Raw genomic sequence first — 23,394 nt, 5'->3', positions numbered from 1 at the left:
CATACTAACCGTGAGACAAGATTGGAAATGCCTTGCAATTCGTTCACCCATTTTGATTGTCGAGTGCCTTTCTGATCGTGCCGATCGAGCTCTTCACGTGCACTATTCTTCTTCTTGCTCGATTAAGGCATCTATTCATGTGTTTGTGTCAAGCAAAGTGAAGTTCTCTTATAATTTCCCCAAATCATTGCTTTATATACATGCGGGCCAAGGAATATTGATGGCATTAGGATAAAAGAATAAGTCTTGGGCTTGGGCTTAAAACACCACTAGCCCAACCCAAACTTTATACATTTTGGTCACAAATCCTAACATTAAGTGAATGAAAATCAATTGAATCATAACATTCAATTCAAAAAAAATGACAATAGATGAAGATGGTTAATGACACCATTACACTCTTCCAAAGTTCCTATATTTAAACCACAATAGTATAATTAGCCACTTTTTAACAAATATCAAATTCTAAATTTAAATGACAATAGACAAACTATTTGTAAAATTAAACTTAAATCATGGATTATTTGAATAGAATTTATTTAAAAATTGAGTCCAATTATTGCATACCCAATATTTAAATTTTATAAACATATTCTTTAATAAAAAAAAATGCACACACATTGATGAATCAAACCCTTGATTTAATCCCAAAAAATTGACAATAAACACTAATTTAATACAAACACGTAGAAGACCAATAAAGGTGAAATTAACAATAAACAAAGCACCGATTTAATAACTTCCATCTTCAACCATAATGAGTATGTAAAAGTATAAAGCAAAAATATTTGAAATTGGATCAAAGATTGAACGCCCTGATCGACTTATCCTTGAACATCTAATGTAGACATCCAAAACTTCTCATTTATTTCTCAAAGTAATTATCACAAACAAAATATAGGCATACTAAGTTATTAACAGACTAAGAATCAATGAATCACATAGCCAAAATGAACTACCATTTATTTGTTCTTCTTGTGCCCTAATTTGTCGAAACACTTTGATTTGAAATGCCTTTTAGATTTTACTTTTAGTTTTGGTGAGTGTTTGTTAATTATTAATTGAACGGAACCAAGATTGGCACATCAACTTGTATGAAATAAAGGAAGGTAAGTGTTAATCATTGTAACATTGTTTACAACCATTACAAAAAATTCGTAATTTAGTGGCGGAAAAATGTCGCTAAATAGAGACGAAAATTTGAATTTGCGACGCAATATTCTGTCGACAATTTTTTTATTTTTTTTAAATTTAGCGACGGAATATTCCGTCGCTAAATAATTAAAAATTTTTAATTTATTTTTTATTTTTTAGCGACGGGGTGACTCGTTGCTAAATTTTGAATTTTTATTTAATTTATTTTTTACTTTTTAGCGACGCGAGTTGCCCCGTCGCTAAATTTTGTACTTTTTTATTTTTATTTTTATTTTTTAGGGATGGGGTTGCCCCGTCGCTAAATTTTTGCCTTTTTTTTTTAGCGACAGGGTTGCCCTTTGCTAAATTTTGTATTTTTATTTTTTTTATTTTTTATTTTTTAGCGATGGGAGTTGTCCCATCGCTAAATTTTTTTTTAGTGACAGGGTTGCCCTGTCGCTAAATTTTTGCATTTTTTATTTTTTAGCGACGGGGTTGCCCAGTCGCTAAATTTTAAATTTTTATTTTTTAGCAACGGGTGTGACCTCGTCGTTAAATTTTATATTTTATATTTATTATTTTTATTTTTTAGCGACAGGGGTTGCCCCGTCGCTAAAATTTGTATTTTTATTTTTTAGCGACGGGTGTGACCCCGTCGTTAAATTTCATATTTTATATTTATTTATTTTTATTTTTTAGCGACAGTCATTGCCCTATCGCTAAATTTTGTATTTTTATTTATTTTTTATTTTTTAGTGACGGGTGTGATCCCGTCGCTAAATTTTATATTTTATATTTTTTTTATTTTTATTTTTTAGCGGCGGGCGTTGTCCCGTCTCTAAATTTTCTATTTTTATTTAATTTATTTTTTATTTTTTAGCAACAGGGATTGCCCCGTCGCTAAATTTTAATTTATTATTTAATTAAATTAATATTTTTTAGCAAGGGGCGTTGCCCCGTGGCTAATTTTTTTTTTATTTAATTTATTTTTTAGTTTTTAGTGACGAGAATTGTCCTGCTTCTAAATTTTAATTTATTATTTAATTAAATTAATATTAGTTAGCGATGGAATATTCGTAGCTAAATAATAAAAAATTAAAATTAAATTAAATATATAATTAATAATGAAAAATTAAATTTTATTCGCAACGAGATTACCTCGTTGCTAAATAATTATAAAATTTAAATAAAAATTATTTTTTTTAGTATTAAATGCATATTTTATGTATTTTATTTACAAACTAAAATATGTAAATTAATATGATATTATAAAATTTATAAGAACAAAAATGTATTAAACTGATTTTTAATCAAATAAAATTTAAATATTTAAAAGATTAATTAATTACAACATTTAAGTGGTATATTAGTTGACTTAAAAATTTATAGTATTTAATTTTTTATGTATTAATTTATGAATTTAAAAGATTTAAAATAAAATTAAAACGGTTGCAGCTAAATTTAGTATATAATTAATATGTGCAGTTTATATAATAAGATGGCTTGTAGCTCGGACAGTGACACATGCGCACGCCCACACGAGGGACCTGGGATCGAAACCAAGGAGGAGGAAAAGGAGGTTGCGCTGGAGAGATTAATTCTAGGGTACACGTGACGGCTTAAGGGGGCGCCACTTGGCGTGTAGAGGTGCGCACACGTGTTCGTCCATAGATTTTAATTATTATTATTTTTTAAATAAAGGTCAGTGACGAAAATTTTTTCGTCGTCGATTCAAATTTATTTTAAATTTTTTTTAATATTTAATTTTTTATTATGTATTAGCGATGGAAAGTTCCATCGCTAAAATAATTTTAAAATTTTTAATTTTTTATTTATTTAATTAGCGACGAAAATTTTCGTCGCTAAAATTTAACGACGCCACTTTTAGTGACGGGAAGATGCCCATCGCTAAATTTTTTAACGACGGAATTTAATGTTTTAGCGACGGATTTTTCTGTCGCTAAATGTCATTTTTCTTGTAGTGAACTTTGTTGTCACTAAAAGGAAATACAACTAATCACAACAAATCAAAGCCAAAAATACATCCACATAAGAACACCTGTGAAGCCTAAAAAACAACACATTTAGAAACAAAAGTTAAAGTGAAAAGAAATCAAAGCATGTACCGAAGTAACCGAACACAGATACTGATTTCTAAAGCGGGAAGCTTGAACTTGAAGCGAGGCTGTGACCCGGACCTGCTAGAGAGAGAGAGAGAGAGAGGCCAGAACCCAAGAACCCAGAGACACCGAAGTGCTGGCTCGAACCTGAATGAATTGAACAGTACACATAGTCATAGGTAGTAATAGTGTAACACAGATGCTGAACCCAGAAGAAGCACTAAAGTAGTGAAGAGAGAGATAAATACAAAGAGGTCGAGAAGAATTGATGCTTAGTTTGGCTATGCGGTTTGACTGCTTATAAGCTATTCATTTACCTTATAAGTTGTCAAATGTTTTCCAACTACATGTTTGGCAAACTCAAACAGCTTAAAAGCTATATACCTTAAACGCTATAACAACAGCTTCTTGAGAAGCTACGCCCCCTCAACTTTTGCAAAAAGCTACTAAAATAAAAGCTGAGTTGACCATAGAAATTACCTATTCACCTTCAACTAAAACATCAATTTCCAACACATATCTTTCTTTTTCAACCCTCTGCAACCATGGCCGCCACTGTTGCCCGTCATCCGTCACCATCTGCCTCACCGTCACCCTAGCCATCGCCCCCATCGTTGCCTCCAACTCCTCCATCGTCATCGGCTGCTGTTTTCAGCTCCACTATCATTGGTAGCCGCCGCCTCAAACCTATCCCCGTCCCTATCAGCTGCCGCCTCCAGCCTCAATCGCCGTTAGACGCAACCTTAATCGTCGCCCGCACCTCTATCGTCGGCTGCCCCGATCGCTGTATGTTCTCACTGTGTATATATATATATATATAATGTATATATATATTGTATATATAGTGATATTAATATATTGTATATATAGTGATATTAATCTAATGATAATATATTATAAAGAAAAAAAATAAAAAGTATATATATAGTGTATTAATATATTTTTTAATAATTGTGTATAATTTATTAACATTTAATAATAAAAATTTACATCATTCAACAACAAGTCTATTTTTGTCTTTTTATCAAGTTATAATAGCTTATAAACTCTTTCAAACCAAATACATAATTATTAATTAATAGTTTAAAAATATATTTATCCAAACATATTATCAACTTAAACACTACCCAACTTAAATTCTATAACCAGCTTAAACACTACCCAACTTAAAATTTAAAAAAAAAAACGCATAGCGAAACTAGCCCTAAGAAGAACACAGATGCTACTGTTGAAGCTAGGGTTGGCAATGGTTCAGTTTGGTTTCGATTTTTGCTAAAACCATAACCAAACCAAACTTAAAATATTAAAACTAAAACAAAACCATTAACCCATTGGTTTTAAAAATTAAAAACCATAACCAAACCATTCGGTTTCGGTTTTAACCATAATTTTTTTCGTTTAATCCATACCAACAAACAAAGACAAACTCTTACAAATAACATTCATAAAAAATTTTGATAACTCCACAACAAACAAATCAAGCATAAACAAGTAAAAATTTGTGAGCATGCCATATTTTGTAAACATGCCATAAACAAGTAAAAATTTTGATAACTCCACTTCGCGAGCATGCCATTTTTTGTAAAAATTTGCTCAAAAAATACAACAACTTCAACAACAAATGAAGCATAAACAAATAAAAAATATATGGCCAGAAAATAGAAAAACTACCTAGATTTAGCTGTCAATCGAGAGAATCAAAGAACTAAAAGAAAAGAAACCATACTAGTTATACAAATCTGGGCTCGAATCAAAGACTGGTCGAGCTGCCGAGCGAGTGTGGGGGAGAGGGCGAGAGTCGAGAGGCAGAGGGTGAGCGCGGGCGAGATCCGAGAGGTAGCAAGGGCCGGTGAGAGCGAGAGGGGTAGAGTAAGAGCAAGAGCCGAGAGGCAGCGAGGGACGGAGGGCAAGCGAGCGCGAGAGAGAGCAAGAGAGGCAGAGAGCGAGAGCAAGAGGGGTCGAGCCCTAGCGAGAGCCAGTGAGGGCGAGTGAGAGAAAGAGATAGGCAAAGAGCGAAAGCGGACGAGCAAGAGAGGAGGTAGAGAGCAAGAGGCGAGAGCTAAGAGGCAGCGAGGGTCGGTGAGAGCGAGAAAGATCGAGCGAGAGCAAGAGCAAGAGAAAATGCAGCGAGGACCGGAGGGCGAGCGAGAGCAAGAGAGGCAGAGAGCAAGGGTGAGTGAGAGCAAGAGAGAGCCAACGAGGGCGAGCGAGAGCAAGACTGCAAGAGAGAGGCAGAGAGAGAGGGCGAGAGCAAGCAAGAAGGGCCGAGCCCTAGCGAGAGCCAATGAGGGCAAGCGAGAATAAGACTACAAGAGAGAGGAAGAGAGCGAGGGCGAGCACAAGCGGACGAGCAAAAGAGATAAGACAAAGAACGAGAGGCAGCGTGGGTGAAAGAGTGAGAGCGAGGCTGAGAAAGGAAAGAGAAGAGAAGAGTTTGCAAATAGGCTGGGGTGGGGTGGGTTCGCAAGTGGGCTAGGTTAGGATGGGTTTGCAGGCAAGTGGGCGGGGTGTCCTAGCTGCCACTGTTATATATAATATTTCGGTTCGATTTGGTTCGGTTACCCATATAACGGTTCGATTTTGGTTCGGGTTTTAGTTTGGATTCAGTGAAAAATCATAACCAAACTATACTCATTGAAACAGTATTCAGTTTTTTCCCAAACTAAACCATTATCTAGTCAAATGATTTTTAACTGTGTTGATCAGTTCGATTCCCCATGATTTTAATTGCAATTGCCATCTTAGTTGAAGTGCAAGCGCGCACGTGAGAGAGAGAGAGAGAGATAGATAGATAGATGGGGGTGGGGAAACGAGAAAAGTAGATTTAATGGGAATTGGGATAGATGGAGACAACGGTAAAAAAAGGAAGACAAAAGGTTAGTCGGATTGTATTTTGTATTTAATTTTTTTTATAAAATATTTATTATTAAATATGGGGCTTTCTTAATTTGGGGGCTTAGACGGCCACTTGGCTTACTTTACTGTTGGGCAGAGTTTGGGTCAAGCTTTTTGACTTCTTTATTCCTTCTAATCTCACTTGTTTCCTTGGGTTACTAGGTTGCAAGACAACAATTCCTTTCGTATTTATAAGCTCAAAGAGGCATTTGAATCTAAATTCATGAGCCATTGGTTGTTATTCTTGGTTAGAAAACTGTCGTTTGGTCACAATGGAAGGTTTGGTAAAAGCAAACAAATTAATAGTAATATTTGTGAACTAAAGATATACGATTTATTAAATTAAATTAATAGTGTTAATATTAATGAGACGATACGAATAAAAAAGAGATGTATAAGAGCAAAATAGAACGAACAAATAGGGATGGAGATTAAAAAGAACAAAGAGATATTTTATAACATATAAAATTACTATTATTAAAGAAAATTTACTGAATTTAGTCAAATCTAACTATAATTGAACCAAAAGAGATGAAACTTTTTAATTTAACCATCAAGAGAGTATTTTGAACATTTGAAAAGATTTAACTAACCACCCTTTTATTTACCTTTCAGATGCCATTTATAACTTTGAGCTAATATTGATTAGGTAGAAATTATAGTTAATTATTTTTTTTTCTCTTTAAATTTTTATTTACCTTTCAAATGCCATTTATAATAATTCTTCCATGAGAACACAAAATATAAGGAAAACCCATAAACACTATTGTTTAGTTGCACAAAACAATTTCTAATTTTTTATCTCATATTTTTCATTCAAATTTTAACTTTTCCCTTTTTAAAGAAAATTTGAGCAATGGTTCAAATCTTAGAAATAGAGAAACTAATTTTCAATCCAAAAAATTAGAATATATATATCTAAAAAGAAAAGGTATTTTAATTTTTATTGTATAGCTTATGTGTGTTAGAGACGAAAATAAAGATAATTTGTGAAAATATTTAAAAAAATCACATTCTTGAAATGTCTAAATTAATATAAAGAAAATTTAAAAAACTCATTTTAAAAGTTTTTCAAATTTAGTTCAACTCCATTTTTCATTTGAAAATTAAAATTTTCATTTTCTAAAAGTAAAATTTTAAAAAACTAAAATAATCTTACACACTAAAAAACGCCTAAAAAATTATTCCTTTGGCCCATGGTTAAGATTGGGAAGGGAATTTTCTGGGTGTACACGTGTCTTGCAATGATTTGGCGAGGACATCGTTGACATTGTTGGGTTATAAAAGGGAGGGGTAACGTTCGAGTCCGCCCCAACGGCTACGAAAATTGAAATTTGAATCGCTGACGCAAGGCACAAGCAGCAGAAGGACCCAAAGCCTCATCGCTCTCATTTCGTTCCGAACTCCACGCTCTATTCTGCTGCAGGAAACCTAATTTGTCTCGAGATTTTCTCCGTTCTCAGACACCAGAAAGTTGTCGGGTTGAGCTCGGACACATGGAAGATATCCAATTCAGCACTCTTGCCCGAGAACCAGAAAACCTAAATTCAATCTCCTCTGTCCCTGGGGTTCTTGATTGGGATTTACCCTTGAATCAAGAAAGCAGAGATTCCACCACGGATGAGGACGATGAATCTTCTACTGACTTTATAGTCTGTGATTCGGGTTCGAGGTTGATTCCAAATGGATTTGCTCGGCCAGATTGTACAGGTTGGTATATGATGCATTTATATTTCTGTTTTATCCCTTTTAACGTTAGGGTTCTCAATTCTGTTTCAGTTTGGTCTTTGTAGTCCCTCACTCGGCAACGTGCGTGGTAGCAGATGTCTGAAACCCTAGAATTAGGTGTCTCTGGCAATCTTTGATTTCCGACTCATGCTCTCAGATTTAGTTGTTGAAAAAGTGGAAATATTTGGAAGTCAATGTTCTTTATTTTCAGGAAAGAACTGGTTTTAGCCGATGCTGGATAGGCCAGCCAATTACGGTTTGAGTTAGTAGATGTCTACTGGTTTTACCTTGTGCTCAATAGCTCAGCCAATTAGGGATTAACTCAGTAAGAGCTGACCCACTTTTCCTTACACAATAGAAGGCCTTACACAATTGTGCAGACAGTTAATTGGCACTTTTGCACAAATTATGACAATGTGACCTCAGATCTGGAAGTCCATTGTACTTTTACTTCTTTAATTTTATCAATAACCAAATAAAGGCTATATATCCTTCTAGTTCTACTAAAGGATGGGAATTAACCAACGAAATTCTTTCAGTCAAATTTCATTGTTATGCATTTTCATTTTTCCATGCTTAGTCATTCCAAGAACCAGATGAAGGCTCAGAGTCTGAACTAAGAATTTTCCTTTCTTCTTTTGAGTCTTCAATGGGGACTATAAACATTCATGTCGTTTATTGGCTTTTGAATCAGATGAAATTGTGATGTTTATAAATGCTGGAGCCGAGGCTTCAATTGAAGCAGATTCTAGTGTGAAGTTTATGGCTGATGCTTTTTTCCATGGAGGAGATGTATTCCAAACAGATGAGGAAATCACTGAGGGCGGTGATTATGCATTTATATACCAGTCAGTGAGACTAGGAAACTTCTGTTATCAGTTTGAAAATATTCCTTCTGGAGAATATTATGTTGATCTTCACTTTGTAGAATTCATAAACACCTATGGACCTAAAGGAATGAGGGTATTCAATGTCTTCATGCAGAATGAGAAGGCAAGTCAACTAAACAAGCAATTTTGTTTTAATTACCTTTTTTGTACTGAGACAAACCTTAGAACTTAAGAACTTTATTTATCCATAAAAATTGTAGATTCTCTCAGACTTTGATATCTTCTCCATTGTTGGATCGAACAAGCCATTGCAACTGGTTGATTCAAAGATTGCTGTCAAGGATGATGGCCTAATTTTAATAAGGTTTGAAGGGGTCAATGGAAGTCCATTGGTTAGTGGGATTTCCATACGAAGAGCACCAAAGTCATCAGGTTGTTTTATAATCTTTTCACCTTTTTATTGTCCAGTGACAGAATTTGTAATCAAGGGGGTATTTGTTCCACTTGCAGCTTCTAACATTGTCTTTTTGTTGACTTGGTTACAGCTCCACGGGCGAAACACGAATATCTTGTATGTAGCAACTGCGCTGCTGAGGTTGAAGTTCCTTCAGCTCAGGTATGATGAAGTTTACCTTGAAAATTTATGACTATAATGCTTCAGAATATGCTAATTTCATAGGTGAAGTGCTTTGATTTTGTAGAAGAAAGTCATGCGAATGAAATCAACAGCCAAGTATGAGAAGAAGATAGAAGAACTGAGTACCCAGTGCCAACGCAAGACAGATGAATGCTATCAAGCTTGGATGTCGTTAACCGCTGCAAATGAGCAGCTAGAGAAGGTTAGAATGGAGCTTGACAATAGGTTGTTCCAGACATATTCTCTTGGTAAGATCAGATTAAGTTCGAATTTTATTAGGTTTTAATAGTTCAAGTGTGCTGCACTGGTACCTGAAAAGAATAGGTTAAAAAAATATTCTCAATCTGTTTATGGGCTTTTGCAAGGTCCTGCAGGAGATTAGACCTAATGTTTGGCAACTTTAGTTGCTTTTTTCTCATTTTGATTTGCCATTAGCCTGTATTTGACCTCATAAGGGAAGTGGAGTCTTTCTGTCAATAACCATTTAAAAGGTAATGGAGTGAACATTAGTGGTTTGTTATGCAAAACAATGTTTTCTGGGGCAGATTTTGCCCGGTAATGTTCCAACACATAAAAGGGTCATTCAGTTAAGACCACAACACTGGTTGCATAGGAAATTTTTTCCTCTTGCCAATTTAACTTCTTTTCTCCCCTAAGCAGTCACTGTAACTTTTCTTATTTTTTCTTTCTTCCCTTTATCTAGATCAAACAATGGAGAAACAAGCTGAAGAGCTAAGGAATATTTCTAGCAAATATGTCCGGGAGAAGAAGTTTTGGTCCATGGCAGTTACTAATCTGGAGGAAAAGATAAAGGTAACTAAATGATCTCCTTGTATGTCAGGAACATAATCTATACCTTGCCCACTGATCTTTTTGTTTTGTTGAGTGTATATTAAGTTCCAATTCATGCCATTTCTATTTGTTGTTCAGGTGTTGGGAAAGGAGCATTCCCAGCTCTCTCATGTAGCACATGAATGTGTTGAATCAATTCCTGACTTGAGCAAAATGGTGTTTGCAGTTCAGTCTTTGGGTAAGTTAGGAGTTGCAAAAAGGCTTATGGGCTTGGCATTTGAAGTATGCATTACAATCTTCATGAAATCATTTTGCAGTTGCACAGTGTGAAGATCTTAAAGTCAAGTATACTGAAGAGCAAGCGAAGAGAAGGAAGCTATATAACCAGGTCCAGGAGGCAAAAGGCATGTCCAATGTTTGTTATTTTTCACAATTCATAACCTCTCTTTCTGGGTATAACTAGAATGCTTACGAAGGGTACTGATTATAATTGTTGAATTATCAGGAAATATCAGGGTATTTTGCAGATGCCGACCTTTGAGCAAGGCAGAGGTTGCATCTGGCCATTCAACAGTTGTGGACTTTGATTCAGCCAAGGATGGGGAATTTGGAATCTTAAGTGGTGGTTCTACCAGAAAGACCTTCAAATTTGACAGAGTTTACACCCCAAAAAATGATCAAGGTGCTTTTATGTGTACTTGTACTATGTGGTGAAAAATCAATGTCTTTTCCATTATACTCATGCTCTTTTGTGCTTCTTTTGACAGTTGATGTGTTTGCTGATGCTTCACCAATGGTAACCTCTGTGTTGGATGGCTACAATGTCTGTATATTTGCTTATGGGCAAACTGGGACAGGTAAAACTTTCACGATGGAGGGTACTGAGCAAAATCGAGGAGTCAATTATAGGACGCTCGAGGAACTGTTTAAAGTTGCCAAGGAAAGGAGTGAAACTTTTACCTACAGTATATCTGTTAGCGTGCTTGAAGTCTACAACGAGCAGATAAGGGATCTGTTGGCTGCATCACCAACATCAAAGAAGTAAGATTTTCTGAACTCTTTTTCTCAATGCATGCACATTAGATAATTCAACTGAGCTAGTATATCTTTGTTGGATTTTTGAGTTTGATCACTTTCTGAGGTTTATAGAAACAGACAACTTTGTTGAGATTGAAAACATGACAGCCTATTAAGTTCTTACTATTCTTGGGGTGTACTAGGTTGGAGATTAAACAAGCTACTGAAGGGCATCATGTTCCTGGAATAGTGGAAGCCAAAGTAGAGAACATAAGGGAAGTATGGAATGTACTGCAGGTTGGAAGCAGCGCCAGGGCTGTTGGGTCCAATAATGTGAATGAACATAGTAGTCGTTCTCATTGGTAATACCTTCATGTCTGTTTTTTCTTTGCTTCAATTAAATATTTTGCTGTGCTTTGCTGCATTATCATCGTTCCAATTTGTATTAGCTGTATTTTCTCTACTTTTTTTTTTTTTCAGTATGCTTTGTATAATGGTAAGAGCAAAAAATTTGATGAATGGTGAATGCACCAAGAGCAAGCTTTGGCTCGTAGATTTGGCAGGCAGTGAGAGGCTTGCGAAAACTGATGTGCAAGGGGATCGCTTGAAGGAAGCTCAAAATATTAATAAATCACTTTCAGCCCTTGGAGATGTAATCTCAGCTTTAGCAAACAAAAGTAGTCACATACCATACAGGAACTCAAAGCTGACACATCTACTTCAAGATTCATTAGGTTTGTTGATTCTTCAATTTGACCTCTTGTTCCAGTGGACTGGAAACTCTAATACATTATTAAATATTCTGTTAGATTTTAGAAAGCCTACTTTTCTTCAATGTTGTTGAAGCATTATCTTTTTGAGTGTCACCTCTCCAGTTTTTATGTAACACATGAACATGCTATTTGTTACAGGGGGTGACTGCAAAACTTTAATGTTTGTGCAAATCAGCCCTTCAGAGCAGGACTTGAGTGAGACCTTGAGTTCATTAAATTTTGCCACCCGTGTTCGAGGGGTTGATTTGGGTCCTGCCAGAAAGCAAATTGATACCAGTGAGCTTCAGAAAATGAAAATGATGGTATATGCTTGGTGATATGGTGTTGAATTTTTTCGGCTTCATGTTTTGTAATGCTTTATATCTTTTTGATACGTTGTCGGTGATGATAGCACTTTGTCTAACTGTTCTGTTTATGGATTTCCCTGAAGCTTGATAAAGCAAGGCAGGAATCCAGATCCAAAGATGACTGCCTTAAAAAGCTTGAGGAGAGTTTACAAAATATGGAAAGTAAGGCAAGAGGCAAGGATCAGTTTTACAAAAACCAACAGGAAAAGATTAAAGAACTTGAAGGCCAGCTTGAGCTAAAGGCAACATTGCACAACCAATCAGAAAGGCATGTCTTACATCTGTCAGAGACACTGAAGGGGAAGGATGAAATTTGCACTTGTCTTCAACAAAAGGTGTTTTCAAGTCAAGTAAATTGATTGATTCTCCTTTCTTTCTATAGCTAGATGAGAAAGTACTTTACTAATATCTTGCATTTGATGAAGGTCAAAGAGCTTGAGAACAAGCTTAGAGAGCGAGATCAATCAGAGTCTACAACTTACCAACAGGTTGTTCCATGAACTCTATATCTTGTTCCACCGGTTATTTGCTCAACTTCTTGATATGAGCTTGGTGGTGGGAAGCTTAAAATTGGTGCCCAGTTAGCTTGGGTTCCCAGTGACCCTTGGTAGGGTATGGATGATTCATATGACTTGCTCTTATTTGAAGGTCTCTGCTTCTTTTTGGTTCCCCATTGGATTGACCATCCTACAGTCACGTATAAGGAGGATTGCCAAGCACTAACAACCCTTTTTTTGTTTTGTTTTTGTCTTTATTCCACACACCAATTACACTTACTGACCTTTTTTGGTTGTGGGGAAAAAAATGACTTTGTCTTTGTCTATCACAAAATTCATGTGCAATTAAATGTTGATTAAGGTTTGAACCATAGTTACCTAGTTTGTGGAATGCCCGGTACGCAAAATGCGGTACGGGGACGTGGTACGCCACTTTTCGCTGGGAGCACTACGGTGGGGGGTAGGCTTTTTCGGTTCGCCACTTCAGTTCATGGTACACTTTGGTGCGCCAAAGTGGAACGGCTATGAAATATATAAATTTTTGAAAATATTTTAAATTTTTTACTATATAAATTAGGAAATAGAAATTAATACAAATGATCAAAATTCTTAAGATAGAGAAATGATGAAACTTACATAGGAATTGGGATTAGGACTTAGGAGTTTAGGATTGACCAATGAAGACGTCAAACAAGATCAATAAGATTCATGAACAAAATCTTGAATCTTGATAATGATAAAAATATCAAATAAATAAATATTAATATAATAATTATAAAATTTAAGAAAATAGAATGGGATGTGGAGTCCTAATAAAAAAGCTTTAACCAAAAAATGAAATCACAACTCACAAGAGAGGCTAGGCATCTCTCTGCAGACCCACTTATTCTCTCCACCAATTGATGCAACTTGAAGTCTCCATTAGCTGATGCGACGGAGCGAGAGAGCCAGAGAGGCAGCAAGCACGAGACCGAGGGGAGAGTCGACGACCAGCGAGTGGCAGAGCTAGAGAGAGGCAGCAAGGAAGCGCGACCAAGCGAGGCGAGCGACTGAGGAGGGCGAGCGAGTCAGCGAAGATTTGAGTCGTCTGACGGAGGCACGAAGGCTGGAGCGAGTGAGAGTGAGAGACAGCAACCCGTAGCTGACAACAAGTGAAGTGAGAGATGGAGAAGGGCAGGGGGGTGGGCGGGTTGGCGCTTGAGTGAGAGAGGGTTTGAGGAAGGGTTAATGGCGGGCGTGAGTGTAGGCCGTCATTGCTTCACCTTCTAGTTCTTGACAAAGACACCATGAACTGTTGCAGAGAGAAAGGAAGAAGACAACATCACTGTAGACAGGAAGAAGACGGCATTAGAGATCTGGGTCTGGGTCTTTATTACAAGGGAACTGGGATGTGTCCCCAAGGGTTCCAAGACGCAAATGCACCGCGTTCCAGTGCGAGCGTACTGGAATGTGGTTCCCGGGGGGGTGGGGTGTATTAGGTAACTATGGTTTGAAAAAAACCAACCCGAGGTTGAAAAAGATGTGCTCGGGTAATTGCAAATATTATACCCGAGAGCTTAGAAAGAGTAAGGAGGAAACTTGAATAAAATGAAGATTGTTTTTCCTGCCATTCCTTGATCTCGAATAGGGTATTTATACATGAGTACATCTAATTTCTTCCATCTAATTTCTTCCTAAAATACAAGAATACATGATAAATGAAATCAAACAACTTTAAACTTGATTTTTCTAATAGGATTATCTGTGTAATCTCCTTCTTTCTTGGTGCTTTGTGTCATCTCTTATCTCTCTTAACTTGAAACTTTATCCTTAACAACCTGATCTCAAACCAAGCTTTATCTTCTCATCTCTTATCTTTTTTAACTTTGAAATACCCTAACAACCCCTACCTCTTAATTTTTGGCCATCAAGGATTCATTTTCCCAATTTTTCCAACACTCTCCCTCAAGTTGGTGAATAAATATCAATCATTCCCAACTTGCCAACTAAGAACTCAAATGCTGGTTTGGATAGGGTTTTGGCAAGAATGTCAGCTTCCTGATCTTTTGTAGAGACATAAGATAGGGTAAACACCCCTGAGCCCATCTCATTTTGATGAAGTGTCTGTCAATATGCACATGCTTCATCCGGTCATGTTGTATAGGGTTGTGAACTATGTTTATTGCTGATTTGCTATCAATGTGCAGCTTCATAGGATCTCTAGGTATATTTAGATCCCTTAGAAGTCTCTCAATCCAAATGAGCTCACACAATCCTTGAGCAATTGCTCGATATTCTGCTTCAGCACTACTTTTGGCCACAACATATTGCTTCTTGCTCCTCCATGTCACAAGATTTTCTATATCTCTATTGTCACTCTTCTTAAACAAAATTCCCTTGGCTGGGGTTCCTTTGAGATACTTTAAAACATGGTTAGCTGCTTCTAGATGTTGCTTTGTAGGTGCATGCATAAATTGGCTAATCACACTAACACTAAAAGCAATGTCAGGCCTTGTGAAGGATAGATATATTAGCTTACCTACTAGCCGTTGGTACTGTTCACGATTTACTAGTGGATCATTCTTTTAGAAAAGGAACATCTTGCTGCTTATTCCCTTACCTCAATTCTCAAATGACAATTCAGAAAATATATACACAGCAGATCCTAAGAATTCTCCTAGATTTTAGCTCCTAGTTTTTAGGATTACATCCCTACTTTGTAGGACTAGATTACATTCCTACTTTGTAGGATTAGATTACAATAAAATACAAACATAACAAAAAGATAAAAGATAAGTTAAGAAAGATAATTCATAAAAGATAAATAATAGCAGATAATTCATAAGTTCAACAATAGCAGTGGTAGAGATAGGCACAGCACAACAACAACAATGGTAGAGATAAGGTAGGAATTTTATCAATTCTTAATGGCCTTCTGCCTCTAATTTCTCTCCAAAGGAGTGCTGGCTGGTTTGCATCCAAGTTATTTCTTTTAGCAAATCTAGGACATACTTCCTTTGAATAACAAATATTCCATGTTTGCTTCAAGCTATTTCCATACCGAGAAAATATTTAAGAGTACCAAAATCTTTAACCTGAAATTCATTTTTCAAGTGAGCTTTTACTGTAATTTCCTGATAATCATCACCTATAATTACAATATCATCCACATATACAATTAAGGATAGTTCTCTTACCATTTGCTGATTGTTTTGTGAACAGTGTGCGATCAACTTGTCCTTGAATATATCCAAAGCCCTTTAATGCAGTGTTGAATCTAGTAAACCATGCTCTAGGAGATTGTTTTAATCTGTAGAGTGATTTCTTAAGTTTGCATACCTTGTTACACCATTTAGAAATGCATTCTTGATGTCCATTTGATAAAGTTCCCAGTCCAGATTAACTGCAAGAGATAAAAGTACCTTAATTGAATTCATCTTGGCTACTAGTGCAAACATTTCTTCATAATCAATCCCATATGTTTGGTTGTATCCTTGAGCCACCAATCTTGCTTTGCATCTCTCAATCTCCCTATCATACTTAAACTTTACAGAGAATATCCATTTACAGCCCACAATTTTCTTCCCTTGGGGAAAATCAACCACTTCCCATGTTTTATTTTCCAAAAGTGGCTCTCATCTCTTCATCCACAACAACTTTCCACATGGGATCTCGTAGGGCTTCCTGAATATCCTTTGGAATCTTCACACTATCCATACTTGCAACAAATGGCCTATATGATTTGATATAGGATATTGAGTGCATGACCTTACTCCTTTCCTGATATACTTGTTTGTGGGTTCTGGACTATGTCTTGGTTCAAACGACTATACAGCTTGGGGATCTTTTGGTCTCCTCAAATAAACCTTGCTTGGTTTATTAGTACTAGGTTCTCCCCTCTAGTTAATTCCTAATCATGTGCTAAAACTTCAGAAGTTGGGCCATGGGAAGGTGAACTTTGAGGAGGAGGAGAGATTTAGCAGGGAGAAGAGTGCGATGGAAGCGAAATGGGTAGAGAGATAGAAGGATCTCGATAGTTATCTTCACTTTCCTTCTCCGCTTGAAGAGAACTATGGGAAAAAAAGGTTTGGTTTTCACAAAAGGTAACATCGTATGTAACATAGAATTTGTTTGAAGGAAGGGTTGCATTTGTACCCTTTGGTAGTTGGTGAATATCCCATAAACACACATTTAATGGCTCTAGGATTAAATTTTCCCTTTTGAGGTTGTTGGTAATGAAAAATAGACAGTATAACCAAAAATTCATGGAGATAATGAGTCATGCAATTGGATGTGAGGGAAGGAATCAAGTAGGCAGCTAAGAGGAGTACGGAGGTTAAGGGTTTTAGAGGGTAATCCGTTGATAAGATAGGCCATGCTTAGAACTGCTTCCCCCTAAAATGAGTTAGGTACATGGCTAGCAAACATAAGGGATTGGGCTACTTCTAGTAGGTGTCTATTCTTTCTTTCAACCACACTGTTTTGTTGGGGTGTGTACGGGCAAGAGCTTTGATGAAATATACCTTAATCAATAAGGTATTGGTTCAAGTCATTTGTAAAATATTCTCTCCCATTGTTAGTGCGCATGATTTGGATGTTGGTTTGAAAGACATTGATAACATGTCTATGAAATTTCTTGACAATGGTGCTAGCCTCAGATTTTTCTTTCGTAAGGTACACCCAACATATACGAGTATGGTCATCAATAAAGGTGCTAAACCATTTAGAACCCGTCAGGGAAGAAGAACGAAAAGGACCCCAAATGTCATTATGTATGAGATGAAATGGTTTTGACATGGAATATGGATGAGGAGGATAAGTGCCTTTTGTTTGTTTAGCATATATACAATGTCCACACTGGAATAAAGAAGGATCTTTATTGCTAAACAACTTTGGATACAACGATTTAAGGTAAACAAAACTAGGATGGCTAAAGCGTTTATGTCAAAGCATTATTTCTGAATGAGAAGAAATTGACAAGGAAGTATTTTCAGGTAATGGAATAGAGGTAGAACCAACACCGTTGAGAAAATAGAGACCATTTTTCTCCCTAGCACTTCCAATCGTCCGTCCTAAAGATAGGTCTTGAAACACACAAAGAGAAGGAAAGAAGATTACTGAACAGTTTTGGTCTCTTGAGAGCTTACTAGTAGTTTTGAAATTGTGCCATTTGCCACTGTGATTTCAATATCATTATCACATTTTTCATAGGTTAAAAAATTAGTTTGGTTTTCGGTCATATGATCTGATGCACCAGTATCAATAATCCACCAATCATTGATATAGCCATTTGTAAGGCATGAAATTTTGATGTTACCTTTATGATCAACAATAGCCATAGAGGATGCAGCATCTGTTTATTTAAGTAGCTGTTGATTGTTCAATAGTGTCTGTAAAAATTTTATCTGTTTAGTAGATAAATTTAGATTACTAGATTTCTCTTTGTCATTGGTTGATTCGGTGGTAAGGGCGCTATTGGGCTCACAATTTGTCTCTTGTTGGTTACGTGGTATCTAGTTAGCTGGTTTGTCATGTAGTTTCCAACATGTCTCCTTGGTATGGTTGGGCTTATGACAATCTGCACCATAGCTGTTCCTTTCCAGCCTTCGATTGTGTTGATGTGATTGGTGGCCTGTTCTGATGGGTTGTCAAGGCAGATAAAGAGGTGTCCGATTCTGTAGAGGAGCTGGTAAGCATCACTCTTCTTCGACTCTCTTCTCTTCTAACCTCTACAAAGACTTCACGAATACTAGAAAATGGCTTAGTACTTAATAACCTGCCACGTACCTCGTCCAAGTCCTTGTTTAATCCTAGAAGGAATTAAAAAATCCGTTCTTTTTCAAGCATCTACGTGAACTTGACACCATCTTCAGGACAGTTCCAATCCATATTATAAAACAAAGGTCTATCTCCTGCCATAATTCAGTCGATGAATTATAGTATTTAGTGACTGATTTGTGGCCTTGTTGAGTATCTTGAATTTTGGATCGCACTTCAAAACATTGTGAAGTGTTTTTCAAGTTGGAGTAGATCTCTTGGACAACCTCCCATATGTCTTTGCTTGTTTTGTTAAATAAGTAGGTTCTCCCGAACTTAGGTTCCATGGAGTTGATCAACCACGCCATCACAATGGAATTTTCTCCATCCCAAGCCTCATAGGTCAGAGATGTTGAGGCAGGATTTGGAATGGCACTAGTGACATACCCGACCTTGCCTTTCCCCTTGAGCACAAGGAAAATGAATTGTAACCATTCTCTGAAATTGATTCCATTTAACTTATGTTAAATGAAGAGGAGTTGATTATCAAGAGAGGAGGGCTGGACAGAGTTTGGAATGGATGAAGGGTTTTCCTCATGCGATGTGGATGAAGAGGAGTTGGTTGTAGCAGGATCAGTGGCAGCCATCGCCTGCTCTGATACTACGAACAAAACCAACCTGAGGTTGAAAAAGATGTGCTCGGGTACTTGTAAATGTTATATCTGAGAGCTTAGAAAAGAGGAAGGAGGAAACTTGAATAAAATGAGGACTGTTTTTCCTACCATTCCTTGATCTCAAGTGGGGTATTTATACATGAGTACATCTAATCTCTTCCTAAAATACAAGAATACATGATAAATGAAATCAAACAACTTTGAACTTGATTTTTTTGATAGGATTATCTGTGTAATCTCCTTCTTTCTTGGTGCTTTATCTTCTCACCTCTTATCTCTTGTAACTTGAAACTTTATCCTCAACGACCTGATCTCAAACCAAGTTTTATCTTCTCATCTCTTATCTCTTTTAACTTGAAACTTTATCCTCAACAACCTGGTCTCAAACCAAGCTTTATCTTCTCATCTCTTATCTCTTTTGACTTGAAACTTTATCCTCAACAATCTGATAACAAACCAAGCTTTATCTTCTCATCTCTTATGTCTCTTAACTTTGAAATACCCTAACAACCCTACCTCTTAATTTTTGGCCATTTTACTCATTTTCCCAAATTTTCCAACAAGGTCATATAAAAGGATTGCTAGACAGTAATTAGGTGCTGATTAAGGTTGTTAATCACACGGTATCACCTAACACGCCTCTTGCCTTCACCTACTATTGTGTAGGTTTTCATACAATCACGAACACCGGACAAGCAATAACTAACTGCCTTTTTAATTGTCAAAGCAGGTCAAGGATCTTGAAAGCAAACTGAAAGAGCAAGTGAGGGAGTCTGACTTGCATGCTCTTACCCTTCAACATAAGGTTGTCTAGACACTATTATCATCATCATCATCATCATCATCATCATCATCATGTTCATCTTAAATTTTAGTCAAAGGAGAAATAACTGTTTACATCACTTGATTCTTTCAGGTTGATGAATTGGAAAGGAAACTGAAAGAGAAGCAGGGAGAGAAATCAGAGTCCTTCCTTTGTCAAAAGGTCTTGTATTTTTCTCTGTTTCCCCCTGTTTCCCCCTCTTACGTCATAAACATTGTTAAGTGAATCAGTGGACTGCTATTGCATCCAGATGTTTTTGGGGAAATCATTGTACCACCAACTTTTTGTCATGTGGTTTATCCATCCATCACCTTAGCATGGGGTTCAGGTTAAGGGCTTACACAGATGCATTTGCTAGAGTTCTTACATTCCAGCTGGTGAGGCCATTCGCCTTGTTTTAAAAAATTTCAGTTGCATTCTTGCATATATGGGTATTTAGCACCATCTTGGCCTTTTGTAGACCAGATTAAGAAATGCAGTGGTAGAACTCACTAACATTAGCATCATTAATGACACTATAACAATTCCAACTGAGAACTCCCAGATCTTGTTGGCAGTTTGGGAAAGAAATTGAAGAATATAAACATGTCTTGAAGAAAACTTTTAATCTATACAATATGCATATACATTAAGTTAAAAGATGCAGTTGTAACACTGCCTTCTTGAAGTAAACTTTTTCCTCCGCCTCTATTTAAATAGAAAATAAATGGTAAAAGAAATGCAATTTGAGTATTGGATCACAATATTCTCCATACTTAATATGCTTGACTTAATTCTTCTCTGGTTCAAGAACATGATTGGTAGTATAATTTTCCAGTGCTTCCGCTTTTCAAATTGTTTCTGTACCAATGTCGATCTGGACGACCACCATCTTATGATATTTTCCTGTCTGATAATTTTTGCATTTATGAACTTCGCCAAAATTATTGGCTATTTTTTTCTTTTTACCTGCATTTTCTGAATTCGTGTCATTGTATCAGTTGGAGAGGTGGTTGATTTTCAACTTTCATGCAAGGGACTAGCAAGTATTAACTTCTGTTACATGTGCAATGGCAGATTAAAGAACTTGAAGACAAATTGAAAGAGAAAGAACAACAGTTCTCACACAAGCTAAGTCTAGGCTCCGCTGATGCATTAAGAGCCACTCCCCTAGAAGGAAAATGCTATGTAAGAGATGAGACGATGATGGATTCCGAGCACCATATTCTTAGGAATGCAAATTCGATCAACCGCAGAGGGAGTCAGGGGTCTGTATCAGTAAAAGCAAACGAACCTGTTCCTGGCATAAGAAGGAAGCGGCTATCCAGGAATAGTGAAACTGAAAACAACAATACTGAGTCAACTTCCTTGAACGATAAAAGGGGAAGGCAATCGGATCCCCCTAAACCATTGGCTAGGTTTACAAGAACAGCCAAGCCCGCAACAACTTCTCAGAGGCCCATCAATCAAAACAGAGCTGCCAGCAGAGATCAGGTTCAAGGAATCAAGGAGAGGGATAACAAGAAAAGAATTTGGTCAAGATAGTGAAGTGAAAGCAAGAGAAGCCAACTTTTAGACATTTGCTTTCTGAGTTCTAGCAGAACATTATGACGTATTTGTGTGTTTACTTTATCGGGGAAGGCCAAATTGTGTAGAGCTGATCTAATTTCATAGGTGAAATGTAAGTGATGCTGATCCTTCCTGGGCTCCACAGCCAATTCGTCTGTAGGAAAGAAATGGTTATGCATTTGGAACCCATTGTTTGAGATTCTATTCTCATAATCAATCAACACATCGATAAGAGAGGAACTATTGCTAGAAGATAAAGGATTTCTGTAGTCATTGCATTTTAATTAAGTTTCTTCTGTCTTTGTTGTTTTGAAAAAAGAAAGCAATGATTTTTGGAATCAATAAAAATATTTTTTGATTATTTTTTAACTCTCAAGTGTTTTAAGATATTGTGTAAATTACACTAACTGACCCCAAGGTTTGGTCTAATTTTAGACACTATCCCCTCAGTTTGAGAAATTATAAAAACTTCTCTTGAACTTTAAAATTTATTTTATTAAACATCCTTACAATTGAAGGTGTCCGTCAATTTTTTTAAAATATAAAAAATACTTTTCTATTTAAATATCTCTTTATCTTGTCTATCCTATCTTTTTCCTCATTCTTTTTTTCTATCTTTTTTTCATGAATAAACGACAGTGGCAATAACAATGACAACACAACTATTTCTTTTTCTACATTGAACCCTAGGGTTTGCGATCTTATCTAGGGTTTGCGATCGATGGTATTTATTTAATTTTTTGGGATAAATTTCATGCGACACCCTTGAGATTTGGGAAAATGGCATTAGTCATTCATGTCTTTTTAAAAATAACATGAACCTTCTTTGTCATTAACAAGATATACATAAGAATTGCCCCTACGGGCGTAGCACAGTTGGTACCCGAGTAGCAGATTGCAGCCAAGGATGCAAGTTCGAGTCATGGCAGCCATAGTGTGAGAGTTTCACCCTCATGTGGGGGTAGCTTCTTGTGGGCACCATGCACTGTGCCTCCTGCCTAAGAGGTCACTTTGTACCATGATTTATTCCTCTTATGTGTGTGGGACAGTGTGTGGGGGACCCTTAATGTGAGGGAATTCACTTTTTGCAGCCAAGATATACATAAGAATTGACCATTTTACCTTTATATACTTAAAACATTTTACTCTCTCTTTTGCAACTACTTAGTAACAATTGGCTTATGTAGTTAGAACCTACCTCTTTCCTTCTCATTTTGCTCTTTTTGTTTGGTTCGACTATGACTATTCGTAAGCTTCAATGGTTTCACTTGCATGCCAATGGTCTCACGATGAGGAAACTCGTTTTAGATAACCATCGCGATGGGAAAGCTATGGAGAATAGTAACGATGAAGAATGGTGAGGGAAGAGATGGTCACTGTAGAAGTAGCAATGGAGAATGATGATGGTAAGTCTATTTCTTTTTCTTTCTCTATCTATACATATGTGTTTATATATATCCTTTTCCTTTTCTTAGAAAAACCCTTAAAATTTCAAAAACCTAGAAAATTTGTGCTAAAGATTCAATGAATGAACTTAGATATAGGTTTATTTGTTGAATTTTCAACCCAATTTTTTTGGGTTCTATGGTGTATCGTGGACAACCACATGCAATTTTTTTTTTACTTTTTTAATTATAAAAGAGAGATGAGAGTATTTTGAAAAAAAAAATAACAATTGTTTGTCAACAACATGGGGAAGGTGATTTGTGGTTGTAAAATTTAAGGGTGTGGATGTTATTTCTAAAAATATTGGGGTGGTTAATGTTCTTTTTGTTAAATCTTAAGGGCGCTATTTGGAATTTATCTTTTTTAGTATTTAATTGCACAAAGAAGAGAGAAAACA

The 23,394-nt window shown here is 36.4% G+C and overlaps 1 protein-coding gene across 2 annotated transcripts; it reads left to right on the top strand.

Annotated features, from left to right (window-relative positions):
- Positions 1 to 7,476: 7,476 nt before the first annotated feature.
- LOC127804933 (kinesin-like protein KIN-14R) lies at positions 7,477 to 21,859 on the top strand. 2 transcript variants are annotated; one of them, XM_052342037.1, is made up of 18 exons: positions 7,477 to 7,859; positions 8,572 to 8,870; positions 8,968 to 9,139; positions 9,253 to 9,323; positions 9,409 to 9,592; positions 10,048 to 10,157; positions 10,275 to 10,374; positions 10,454 to 10,540; positions 10,642 to 10,818; positions 10,904 to 11,177; positions 11,357 to 11,515; positions 11,634 to 11,887; positions 12,065 to 12,228; positions 12,357 to 12,608; positions 12,699 to 12,761; positions 19,911 to 19,985; positions 20,097 to 20,165; positions 21,060 to 21,857. In XM_052342037.1, the coding sequence occupies exons 1-18, from the start codon at positions 7,646 to 7,648 to the stop codon at positions 21,525 to 21,527; spliced, it is 3,192 nt and encodes a 1,063-aa protein (XP_052197997.1). In that variant the 5' UTR covers positions 7,477 to 7,645; the 3' UTR covers positions 21,528 to 21,857. The 2 variants fall into 2 exon arrangements, with proteins under 2 accessions (XP_052197997.1, XP_052197998.1); XM_052342038.1 differs by lacking the exons at positions 19,911 to 19,985; positions 20,097 to 20,165 and having other exon boundaries at positions 21,060 to 21,859.
- Positions 21,860 to 23,394: the final 1,535 nt, after the last annotated feature.

Source organism: Diospyros lotus, chromosome 6 (genome assembly GCF_014633365.1).
Source record: "Diospyros lotus cultivar Yz01 chromosome 6, ASM1463336v1, whole genome shotgun sequence".
Classification (NCBI taxonomy): domain Eukaryota; kingdom Viridiplantae; phylum Streptophyta; class Magnoliopsida; order Ericales; family Ebenaceae; genus Diospyros; species Diospyros lotus.
This window is presented reverse-complemented; position numbering and strand designations above follow the sequence as displayed.

What these genes read in the sequence shown, in the direction of transcription:
- LOC127804933 (XM_052342037.1), top strand. Translation starts at nt 7,646, where the DNA reads ATGGAAGATATCCAATTCAGCACTCTTGCCCGAGAACCAGAAAACCTA. An exon ending in ATCTGGAGGAAAAGATAAAG is followed by an intron (nt 10,158 to 10,274) that starts GTAACTAAATGA and finishes TTTGTTGTTCAG; the next exon opens with GTGTTGGGAAAGGAGCATTC. An exon ending in TCTACTTCAAGATTCATTAG is followed by an intron (nt 11,888 to 12,064) that starts GTTTGTTGATTC and finishes TATTTGTTACAG; the next exon opens with GGGGTGACTGCAAAACTTTA.